At 31.5% G+C, this 12,294-nt stretch overlaps 1 protein-coding gene and 1 long non-coding RNA gene across 4 annotated transcripts in view; one reads left to right on the forward strand and one right to left on the reverse strand.

The window, feature by feature from the left end:
* The window catches only part of LOC136343121 (uncharacterized), a 31,263-nt gene extending 20,497 nt beyond the window's left edge, over positions 1 to 10,766 (reverse strand). Inside the window, exons 1-2 of one of the 2 annotated variants that reach the window (XR_010732743.1) lie at positions 10,656 to 10,766; positions 2,295 to 2,349 (exon numbers count right to left, since the gene is read on the reverse strand). This is a non-coding gene — a long non-coding RNA (uncharacterized lncRNA). Of the gene's footprint in view, positions 1 to 2,294; positions 2,350 to 3,882; positions 4,087 to 10,655 lie in introns of those variants that run through there. The other variant, XR_010732744.1, reaches the window with a different exon arrangement.
* Positions 1,002 to 12,194, forward strand: LOC136343120 (tumor protein p63-regulated gene 1 protein-like). 2 transcript variants are annotated; one of them, XM_066289552.1, is made up of 6 exons: positions 1,002 to 1,753; positions 2,164 to 2,392; positions 3,940 to 4,116; positions 5,714 to 5,821; positions 8,693 to 8,826; positions 9,809 to 12,194. In XM_066289552.1, the coding sequence occupies exons 1-6, from the start codon at positions 1,534 to 1,536 to the stop codon at positions 10,015 to 10,017; spliced, it is 1,077 nt and encodes a 358-aa protein (XP_066145649.1). In that variant the 5' UTR covers positions 1,002 to 1,533; the 3' UTR covers positions 10,018 to 12,194. The 2 variants fall into 2 exon arrangements, with proteins under 2 accessions (XP_066145649.1, XP_066145650.1); XM_066289553.1 differs by lacking the exon at positions 5,714 to 5,821.
* Positions 12,195 to 12,294: the final 100 nt, after the last annotated feature.

The raw sequence follows: 12,294 nt of genomic DNA on the forward strand, positions 1-12,294 counted from the left end.
CATGACGTATGTTGTATTAAATTGCCCTAAAACTCTGCCCAAAAAATTAAGCGAAATTCTTAAAAATTATTTCAAGGCTCTTGGGCCTTAATACAGGTATTAAGGATCAATATAGAATCCATATCATTTCATTAAACGGAAAAACGGCACATAGAAAGTTTTTAACCTTTTCTAAGAAGGTATCTACTTTTAGCTAGTTTTCAACCTTAAAACGCTAATACTGATTACTTTTTTTTTAATAATATCAATGGTTTAGACTGGTTAAGCACCGCTCTAAAACACAGATATTATCATTTTTGCAATATTTTTTATTAAACAGTAAAAATTATGAAAATGTTCTTTAACTTGCCTTGTCATCCAAAAATTCAAAAAACTCGTAAATAATTTGACCAAGGCGTTTCCATCACACAAGCTCCAAATGTAACTAAAAATATGCCTTTTCAATTATTTTTAGGAGCAGTTGGTTGTTCTATTATTTGTCAATTATTTTATTTTATTTCGTATCGGTTTTTGCACATAAATCATACTTAAAAGCTACAAAAAAAAGTGGTGAATTCACGGAAAAAAACACACTCACAAGTTAGGAATAATTTTGCAAATTTCTTCTTTAATTAATTCACGTTCAAATTTTTATTGTAAAAAAGAATTTTACAAACACGAATTAATTCATAAAGCAAGTTTGTGAAGAAATGTGTAAGTAAATCATGAGTGTAACGAACGCATGATTATTTAATAAGTAATCATGCGGGTGTAGGAGATCAACTTGCCTCTCAAGATCTTTATTGATTTTCTCCTTAAACCTTGGAAAATTTGAATCTGCAGCGTTGCCGAATTTTTTTTCGTCCGCAGTTTTTTGAATGAAAACGGGATATTCAGTAATATTCGGATAAAATTCTAAACGTTTTTATATTAAGAAGAATTCTTTGATGATTCGGTGAGCGAATGATCTATTTATAAACACATTTTTTATGTGTTTTATGACTGTAAAGTAACTGTGGAGTAATAAATTGAAATTTGTAAGTAAGTTTCTATTTAGTAGTTGTACTTGATATGAAGTAATAGAAATCATATTTTATTTAAAATGACATAAGTCATTAAATTTCAAAATAGGCTTTTGAATTTTCATATTTATTTTGCCTATTAAAACAATTCTAAATTAGAAATATTCTTTAGAAAAAACAAATATATTAAGTCACCAATTTTGCTGCAGAAATTATTTTCATCATTTACAATTTCGCATTTTTAATTAGTGGAAAACCGGTTTCTTCTTGAGCCTCACATCTCTTAAAATCTAATTTGGGATTGCAATCAGAATAAAATAAGTCCAAGAGACAACAGCGCTGGGAACTTGACATTCTACAAATCAATAAACAAACCATCAGCTGATTTCTGTTATTAAATTAAATCCGATCGCCCACATAATCGTCTCAATTAAAGTAATCAAAATCGACCGATTCTAACATAAATCTCTGTCAAAAGCGACACTCCGTTATTCCGAAAGCTTGTCCAACGAGAAAAAAGTGAAAATCATCGATGAAAACTATGTCCTTAGAAGAGGATGTCCACGAGGAATTTAAGGGCGGAACTTTGAGATTCAACAAGGGCAACGAGCAACAGTCGGCAAGCTCATCAGGTTTAAGGGAAAATTTTAGGGAGAACAAGGGCGCGATTACCAAAACTGATAGCACTACTAGTAACAGCAGCTGTTACTGGAGTAATCTGCCTTTGCCACTTTCCTCGATTTCATCGAAAAGTATGTAACAATTAAGATAAATCGATATTTTCATTGCTGCATGAGCATAGACCATTATGAAGTAATTGAATGTTTGTATTGAGATATGCAAATAAATTAATTTCTGCATGATTCGCTCGGTTTTTTTGTATTTTGTATCAATTTTGTATTTTGTTTCTGCCAAAATAGACCTACTTTTAATTATTCTAATTTAGCATACTGATTGCCATCAATAGCTTATCTATTTGCATTCACACTGGTATCAATTAATATTTGGAATCTGGCTGGAAAAATATTATTCTTTTATTCACATTATGTGTATTTGCTATGTCTGTTCTTACTGGCTTCATGTTTCCTTCTTATTACTCTATCAGTGAGTTTTCCTTTAACTTCTTTAAGTTAAATTCCAATAGTTTCTGTATGAAATTTAGTTTCTGAAACGTTATGGAACACATCGAAACCCAAAGACACGTCGCCGATTCAAGAGGCGCATCAGGCCCAGGTGCAGAATTTACCTCCAAAACTGGACATCAAGCAAGATGCCAATTGCTTTTTTACTTACCGAGATGGGGTAGCTGAAAAAGCGGCTAGTGAATGCGCAGCTGAGTTTCTGGATGCTGAAAATGAAGGCCCTGTTATACAGTGGTTTTTGCTCACTCAGTAAGTATACTCTGTTCTAATATATTGAAAATATTCACGGTTTTGGAAAAAATATATAGATTTTCTAAAAATATTTGTAAGAAATATTGTTAAAATGTTACCATTTATCATCAACAATGTTTACGAAACGATCCACAAATATTCTAAATTTGATAATAAATCAAAAATGGAAGTTGAGAAGAAACGCAACAAGAAACAAATAACGAAAACGGAAACGTCGTATAAAATCGAAAGGGTATACAAGTAGCATAAGATATTGTTTCTAGAAAAATGAAATAATCTTAAACGCGTAGAGAGAAACGACCTCCCAACTATCTTTGAACTTTTGAGAAAATTCAAACATTTTCACATCACAAATGGTAATTTCACACATTGCCATGTGAGCTGTAACAATATCACATCCTTGACATCCTACACCTGACATGTATTATCCAGAGATTTTCCAAAATATCGGAACATTAGCTTTTTTATGTTTACAAATATTGTTAATATTGGGTGTCTAAAAAACTAGTGAGCTATAATTGAATTACTCATGAACAGATTTTGGAAAATTAAAACCAAAATAATTTTTTCCCTGCAACTAAGTAACGTTAAAGTTTATTTTTATTATTCAACTTCTGTTTCAGATGTCAACTTCAGAATTTAAAATGAGACTTAATTTTATATTTTTATTACATTTTTTGATAGAAAATATTTTTCTAAGTTTCATACATTTGACAAGTTAATGTTAAAACTACTTTTAACTGAAAAAAAAAATGAAAATTTTGGACAATATGAATTATGTAACCATCTGTATCGTCATAGGACCATCTGCGTCATCCTGTGGTCATTGCCATTCCATTGCATTTTATCTTATTGTATTATCTTTTATAGACGCCTGGCGCTATAGATAAACGGCGCTCATATGATACCTGGAGAAAATGGACAAGATAAAATTGCTTCAATGTCTTAGCAATTTCTCTTACTGATGTTTTTGGATTCTCTTCAACACTAAGCAAAATGTTGTGTTCTATATTTTAATCGAAGTCTTGCAATGATTTTTTAAACTTTTTAAAAAAGCCATAATGTCCTAAGTTGTCTTTTAAACGATTAATTTATTACGATTTGGTACTTTTCTATTAAGAAAATGGGTAGGATAAAGATGTACTGTTTCACCGGTATTCTTATTGCTTTTGAAATGTGCTTCATAATTATCTATAAATTCATTGTTAATTTTTAAATAATTTCAACTGAAATTAGCACTTAATAATTGTCGCCAATAAAAACGCTAACAACTATTTTTATTGCTCTAAAGGACTAATTTACAATAATCACATTTGCAGCTTAATCGATCACAGGAAGTTATGAAGGAGAATGATGTGGCTTCAACAGTAAAGAGCGGTTTGATCTTGTCCCTTCTCCCTGGGTATTCTATGGACACAACTTGTCCATGGCGGCAGGCGTCTTTGTACGAAATGATACATTAGCATAAGATATAAAATCCAATTTACCTTATTTTTAACAGTGATTAAAATATCTCTGGTAGTATTTAATTTCTATACGTATAGGATAAACCACTGGGATACCGACAAAGAACGTCTGGTTTTGTTAACGCCAAGAGTCCTTCTGGTAGTCAAATACGATTTTATAGCGTTGAAACGATTGAGCTATAAAAAATTGCCCCTTGAAGACATCGAAGCAATTATTATCGGAGATCTAACGTATCCTAGCGGATCGTTAATACCGTAAGTCTATGTAAATCATTAATTTTGTTAATGTAATCTCACCCTGAAAAATAATGAGGCGTACATTTTTTGAGGTCTTTTAAGTTTGTTTGAAACTACTGACTTGATTTTATAAATAAAAATATTTTCTAGGCAGAGAAAACAATTATATCCTAGAAATATTTCCAACTGAAAACCAACAAGAAACCTTAACAGGCCGAATATCTGCTTTAATTCAGTTTTTCGTTGGTTGACAAGCGGTTTCATCCTCATGATACGGAACAAAATGACAAAATTTGCCACTATTTAGAACACTTTTACAGGATTTAATTAAATATTGTTGATGTTATGTGTATTTTACCATCTTTTTGTTTAACTCTATCCCGTGAGAATGGGGCAAACTAAACTGCAACGTCCATCTAAAATTGAAAGCTAGAAAATTAAATTTGTGTTTTTAATTTCAGCATACGTAACGTGCCAATTTAAGCTACAGAAAAGTTACGGATTTTTTTTGTCAAGGAATTCTCAATTTCCTTCAGGAAAGGTTCATATTTGACAATGGTATCCTCAATAATTCGAATGTTATAAAAATTCAAATTTGACATTTAATACAGAATCGTCCCGGCGCCATCATGGAAAGTATATAATTAGAATTATCTTTTCTTTAAACTTAAAAAAAAAGAGGAAATAGTTGCATGTAGATTTCTGAGGGAAATTCACTTTTCCAAATACTTTTTTTTTTATCAAGTTTCCAATCTTGATATAGAAATCTAAATTTAAATCTTTATAATGGGACATGTGTATTTTATATCGTCAACTAGGCCTCTTTAAGCACATTTCAATCATTTAAGGTTTTAACTATTTATCTGTTTTAGTTGCCTGAAAAAATTCAATGCCGTTTTCTAATTCCCTTTCAACTAAAAATAGGCCACGTTTCTTTAATAATAACAAAGGTGCCCTTATAACCGGTTTTATTCGGTTTACCAGAAACTATATACATTCCAGACATTCCATTGTAACGTCTTTAGGCGCCACACACATAAAAAAGATAGCTCTGAAGGAATGTGAGTCAGTCGGTCACTGCAAGTAAGACAGAGTCCGAAAACGCCCAATTGAATACTAAATAAAGACGTCAAAGGTGTTTAATGCCGAATCAATTCTTGAAGCTGATTTGTTGATACAATATATCTGTCCTTGTCTTGAATTCCTAGGTTGTGCGCCTCAAAGAGGTACAGAATGATAATATTACGCATTTCGCTGAGATGTCTCTTCCATTTGTTACATCATAACTTTAGAAATATTTGTTTAAATGTTATTTTGACGACTGTTGTTATTATGTTATTTGCAATTAAATGTTACTAAAATAGTGGCAAGGTATGTTTGGAGGTAATAACGACTTCGTTTTTGCTACATGGGGGTAACATCCTATTAATTGTTATTAAGCATTCAAGTTTGTAAGAATTTATGTCTCCTGTTTCAGAATTTACTGTTTTCTAGATTCATTTGCCCTATTTTAAAAACTCAAATAAATATGATAGATGAAACTGCTTTTCAAGTCAATAGTTCTTTTTTTATGACTGAGCTAATTTAGTGATTTCCTGATTTTCTTTATATGCAGCAAAATTAACGGATTTGCAGATGGGATAACCAGTATGTTGGAAAATTGCTTTTTAAAGCCTCCATCCAACGACAATCAGCAAAATCAATCATTTTCATCACCCACTAGGTATTAATTAAACAATTGCATGTTAAGGTTAAGATTTACTTTATCCACATAAAATGTAAATTATAAAGAGAAATATGACAATCATTTTTAATATGTGACTATAGCCCTTATGGAGAGCTTCAGAAAGGAATAGATACCAACCCATAACTTTTAGTACTGAAAATTGACAAGATGTCAATATAGGGTGTAACATAAGTAGGAATTTTCCTTTTAACACAACATAGACTTCAAAAAACTAAGCAATATTTTTATATAACATTTTTTCGAAATTTCAAAAATAACCGAAATATGCGCCTATGTATATTTTAATAAGTACTACATCTTCAGCTACTACTTACTTCAGGACTGGCTATAAAAGGTGTTCGAAATTGTCTTCATTGGTTTCATTTGCAGAAACTGCTGTTAAAAGAGATAGTTTTCCTCTAATTATTTCTACAGCGTTTTCTATCCGTTCACGCAATTCTTTCACTTTGTTAATTTCACTCGTAAACATTAAACTTTTCGTGTAACTCCACAAATAACAATCACATGGTTTAAGGTGTGCAGGCTATCTTATCGGTTCATTGCGACCTAGCCACCTGTCAGGAAATTTACCATTTAAAAAGTCCTGTACTTTGCGCCTAAACTGAGGTGGAGCACCGTCATGTAAAAACCACATAGAGTGTCTAACATTTAAAGGCACATTTTCAAAAAATCCAGACAAATTATGTTCTAGAAAATGGAGATAATCTAAGCCCGTCATTCGATTTGGGAGACAAAGAGATCCGATAAACATGCTATTAACTAAGCCGGCCCAAACGTTTAAAGAAAATCTCTGCTGGAAATTAGTTCGGCGAATAGCGTAAGGATTTTCCGTTGCCCATACGTGCGTATTTCGAAAATTATTTATTCCGTTACGGGTAAAAATTGATTCATCCGTTACCAGAATAAACTTAACAAAATTTTCATTACGAATGGTTTCTTGTAAAATTCACTCACAAAATTATACTCTTGCGAGATAATCTTGTGGTATTAACGCTTGAATTCGTTGCACGTGATAGAGATAAAGTTGGTTTTTATTTGAAATTTTCCACCCTGCCATGTGAGATGTAGGAACTTGTTCTGCGATTCTTCTAGTACTGGTAGTTTGATTGTATTGAACGATATGTAAAACATACTCCTCAATGAGTGCCATTCTAGGTGGCCCAGGTCTTCCAGCGTGCCCACTATGTATTGCTGTTAGGTTTTCGGTTTCACAAGCTCTTCCAACAAGATAAACAAATCTACGGGCTGCACGATGATGTCTCCAAAAAGCGCTCAGCGTACAACTGCGAAGCTGCGACGGCATTTTGGTGACACTCCCTGTATATCAACAACGTGTCCACCAATTCATGATTCGAGTAATTATGGGCCTTTGTCAATTTAATAGTATCAGTAATGATTGTTTATCAAAATAACACCTGGAGCTAAACTTCACGACTAATTTTTAAGCGGCGTAGGTAAATCGTATAAAAACAGTAAACATTGAATGTTTTTTGCGTTTCTACAATAGTTGATAATTTTTTGTGGGACATTTTATTTCCTTTATATTGAATTCCTCTTTTATGCAGGAATGGATTTAGATTTTATACAAAAAATGTATTAAAACTCATCTGCGCATATTTAGTTTTTTTTGTTGAGATTTCGAAAAAAAGTTGTATAAAAATATTGCTTAGTTTTTTGAGGTCTATGTCGTATTAAAAGGAAAACCCCTACTTATGTTACACTCTGTATATCCATAATAGGTACTCCAGGTAGATTTCACTTTTCTGAATGTGGTAACAGATTTCATTCAAATTTAAAGTTTCTGAGTGTGTGCATATGTACTTCCCACGTCAATTTTTTCAATCATCGTAGTAAACATTAAACCTTTGTAAGATAGAAAAAATTGATGAAATTACCTTCTGATGATTAACCATTTCAAAATAAATGTAACCTATGACCTGATAACGTCTAAGGAGCATTGATGGTAGTTAGGAAGAGATTCTGTCATCTAATTTCAAATCCTTACACAAAAACTATCAGGTTCTCTAGATGGAAAGTATGTGTGCGACAGAGATCTAACGTGAAAGGGTCCAAGTTAGATTGATTGGAACACCTACTTCAGTTTTCCATTTTAAAAAGAAAAGTTGATATCATATTTGATTTTTAGAGCACCTTGGATTCATTTGTTCTTTAAAGGATGCGTTTTAACCTGAACTAATTTTTCTGGAAATTTTTTTCAGGAATCCATGCTTGAATTACTAAATAAATATTTCCCTAATAAACGAACAAAATCCAATATTCTCATACGGAACTGGGTATCAACCGAGTGCAGTAAAATCATCGTCAAGAACCACCCTTACAGCCTTTACCCATCTACTTATATATCTTTATATAAAGTATAGTTTTTTGCTTCATAATCACTTCCGAAAATAATTACATCTAATAGTGGAACATCTTGAATGTACAAACGAAATTTGAAAATGGCCAATCGCAAAGTAATTCAAAAAACGAATCGCACATGCGCACACATAAGAATGTGCAAATTGCTCTTTCTAAATGCTAATCTTCGTAGCACATTTTCGATACTGCGGGACACGTTCGAAAAATCACCTTTGACACTCATCAAACTTTATGCTCTTATTATTTGTTAAAACTAGTTGTGCATCGTAAATGATGAACTATTTCTATACAGGGAATACATCAAGCTGTTTCGAAACTTGTTCTTTTTTGCAGTAATCGAGGATCCTATCTTCCACAAAATTCTTATTGATTGTCAATCGTAAAAGTCATATTTATTTTCAAATTTAATTTTTGATGTGTAACTTTTTTTTCCACTGAGAAATAGACCTAAAAAGCGGTTTATTTTAGAGATCGCAATATGAAAGGAATTCGTATATTATTTGGAAAAGGAAAACCCATTAAATTATCTTCAAAATGGAATCCTTTCACCGAAGACCTGCCGATATGGACTTTCACATTTCATCCTCTGTACTTTCATAGAGGTAGGCAGAGGTTCATATTAATCATTACTTGATTCACAAAATCACATCAATCTTGGCTATATTTTTACTGGCCATGCATTTATATGTATGCATGATATGCATATAAGATGTATTAGCGAGACATAAGATACATACTAATGCATGCACATGAAGATGAGATCTAGTAGTCATGCATGCATATGCACATAAGATGTACAAGCCGTGCATACATATGTACCATGCACGCAAATGCACGTGAAATGTACTAGTCATTTATTTTTTATACGTAGACAGTGACCGGCAGAAAGTACGCACGATATCAGTTTTTTTTTTCAATTTACCAGAAAATTTTATTCATCGTGAATGTTTGTGCATTCCTGCAAACTCAAAACGCAATTTTCGAAATTTGTATATAACATTTCATACGGAGGAGATTCAAAAATTATGAAAATGGTTCATATGTGAAGTACCTTTATTTTTAAGTTTAGAGGATGTATGTGTCATAAAAAATGTTTAGAATTAAAAGATAAACCCAATAAAGAAATTTTAAGTTTCCATTTCATAAATCACTTTTTCGGATTTTTTTATAATTTACCCTGTATAGATAATAAATAAAACCTATTTAATATGCCAATTTTATTTAAAATATATTAAATAATACAAATAATATTATTTGTATTTTTTAATCCTTCCTGAAATAATATATAATGAATAATACATGTTTTTTCTAAAATAAAAAATAAATATTTTTTTACTCATGGGCCATTTTGATAATTTTCGATTGTTCCTCATTTGAAATGAGATACACAAATTTTGTAAACTGCGCTTTGAGTTTGTAAGAATGCACAAACTTTAACCAAGAATAAAATTTTCTGATAAATTTAAATTTAAAAAATCCCACGTGGTGCGTACTTTCTGGCGGTCACTGTATGTACATGATTAGTAAATCTTTTGATGTTGCTTAGCAAAATTTCTTTTAAGACGAATACTACTTATTCTTTAGATTGTACTGAAGAAAGTCTTCGCAAAACCTACGACCTAGACAACTTTATTGAGGCATTTTGCAAGACAATCATCGAAATAGGAAAAAACTATGAATCTCGGATCTTGCACTCCCACATACTCTTGGAAAATTACGTGGGTTTCGGTGCCATCATCCACAATAGGCACGACCTGGGCTTTTTTAAAGTCAGGGGCAAATTTAGTTTTTGAAACGGTTACCTCCCCAAAGTCTGAATGTGATATTTATTTGGTCAATTATTAATATGTATGACAAATTATTATTGAATTTCTACATAGATCTTTAAAGTATATACGTCCTGTGCAGTTTAAGCCTTTTACAACTGACTTGATGTATCCGAAGTTTCATGATCAGACCAGTTTAAGAGAAGGTACTTACCTACCGAACAATAAGCGATAAAAAACAGCAAGTGTTTGTACCTACACATATCTTATTTTTATATTATGTGATTACAGAATACGAAACACCAATTTATACGTTTTTACATGTGAAACGAGACGATTTGTGCCAGGCAATCAATATTTTTATTACTCGTGTAAGCATTTATTACTAAGTATTTAGCAAAGGTTTTACGACATGGTCTAACATATTCGCGAGTGTGTACTTGTCTAATATTACGAATTTACGGCTTAATATACATATCACTTACTAACATTTACATGTCTTGCGTCGTGTTCTGTAATGACTTTATTATATTAACAACATTATACGGTGTCTATACGTACCACGTATGTGTCAGTGTTATAGAATGAATAGCGAACATAATATTATCTTAAATGGAATAAAATATATATTTATATGGATGAAGGAAGCTTAAAGTATTACTTACAAGCTCTGTCCAGTATTCTCCTCGCCTCACCAGATGTCTTATGCATTTACTATAAAGCAGTGAATTAAAAAAAAAGTAAAATTGTTGAATTAACTACCTATATGACTCATCTAGGTCTCTTCAGGCATTTACACTTAAACTAAAGATATTAGTATCTTTGTTTTTTAATAGCTCTGATATTGGATCGCTCTGTATTGCATCATGTCTTATGCAATTAAAACAATGAATATTTTATACGTAAAGAGTCATTATTAGCTATATAATGGTAGTAATATGTGTCTATTTAAAAATGATATATGAGAAGGATTTGTAATTATTACTTATGTATTTACGAGTATATCCATTTGGGGCCATACTTATAGTCAATCCCTGGAACGTAAATGCGAATTTGAACTTTTTAGAGAAAATATACAGAGTAAAAATTATTTATTGTTAAATTAAGGGACTGTCCGTTAGTCACCTAAACAAATTGAAAATAAGTTTTATAATCTTTGCATTACCTGACTGTTTATAGAGTTTTCTGATTTAAATTGTCGAGGCTCAATTTGTTAATGTCCTTTTGCCAAGTATCTATTCAATTTCTAGCCTCTGTTTGCTATTTCAACGGTTTTATGGAGATTTTTACCGTCCTGGTAAGATTGTAAATCTATAATTGGTCCTTTAAAAAGCTATAGAAACGTTCAGCCTTATTCATAGAGACCGCTCAGTATTCGTTCCAACCCTTTCCTTTCCAAATTGAAAAAACAATTAAAAAAGAAAAAAAAATTGAAAAAGAACACTGGGGTATCATGTTTGTCACGTAACTTTTTAATGAAACTTTCACACTGTGTATTTCCGTAATGAAGAATTTTTTAGATACAGTTTATGTAACAAAATTACCTTTATTTTAGCGACCAACCACGCTCCCGAAGTTAAATAGCGTACTTACGAAACACCCTGTATAAAACTTCTATTTCAAATTATAACCTGTCTGCTTGACTTGATCCAATATGATTTTACTTGCTAAGTAGTGATTACTTGTTAAGTAGTTTTCCCAAATTCTCCCAATCTGAATGATATCTGTTCTTGTGGAAACCAACTTTTTCTCATTTCTCTCTATTTGAATCTACAAAAATCTAATGTATATATCACAAACTTACTTGGAATTTAGAGAACAGTTTAGTAAGCCAATTTAAAAATTAAAAATAGTTTCCATGTAAAACACCATTGTTAGAGTTAGCGATTTTCTTTCCATAAATAATAATAACAGTATTAAAACACGATATTAAAATTATTTTTCTTTACAATATCATATAAACTTATTCTTTTATTACACATCTATTAGGTAACTAATGAACCCACTCATGGCTATAAGAATGCTAATTCCCCATTAATATTGAAAATGATCATTAAGTTCCCTCTCAGGACTTTAGCGAGGTACAAATAGCCACTAGAGTTGTCTATAAATAAGGCTGATTATCTTTGGTTGCAATTACTTATGTTTTTTTAACTTTGTGATCACATTATGAAGTAAATATATCAATATTGTTTTGTGTTAAATTATGTGGTACAGTGGTTTTATTTCACCTTTTATCACTTTTATTATTTACTGGTCCATACTTCAGTAGAAGTATCTGAATTCAGAGGGTCCAGGGTCCAG

Source organism: Euwallacea fornicatus, chromosome 13 (genome assembly GCF_040115645.1).
Source record: "Euwallacea fornicatus isolate EFF26 chromosome 13, ASM4011564v1, whole genome shotgun sequence".
NCBI lineage: Eukaryota > Metazoa > Arthropoda > Insecta > Coleoptera > Curculionidae > Euwallacea > Euwallacea fornicatus.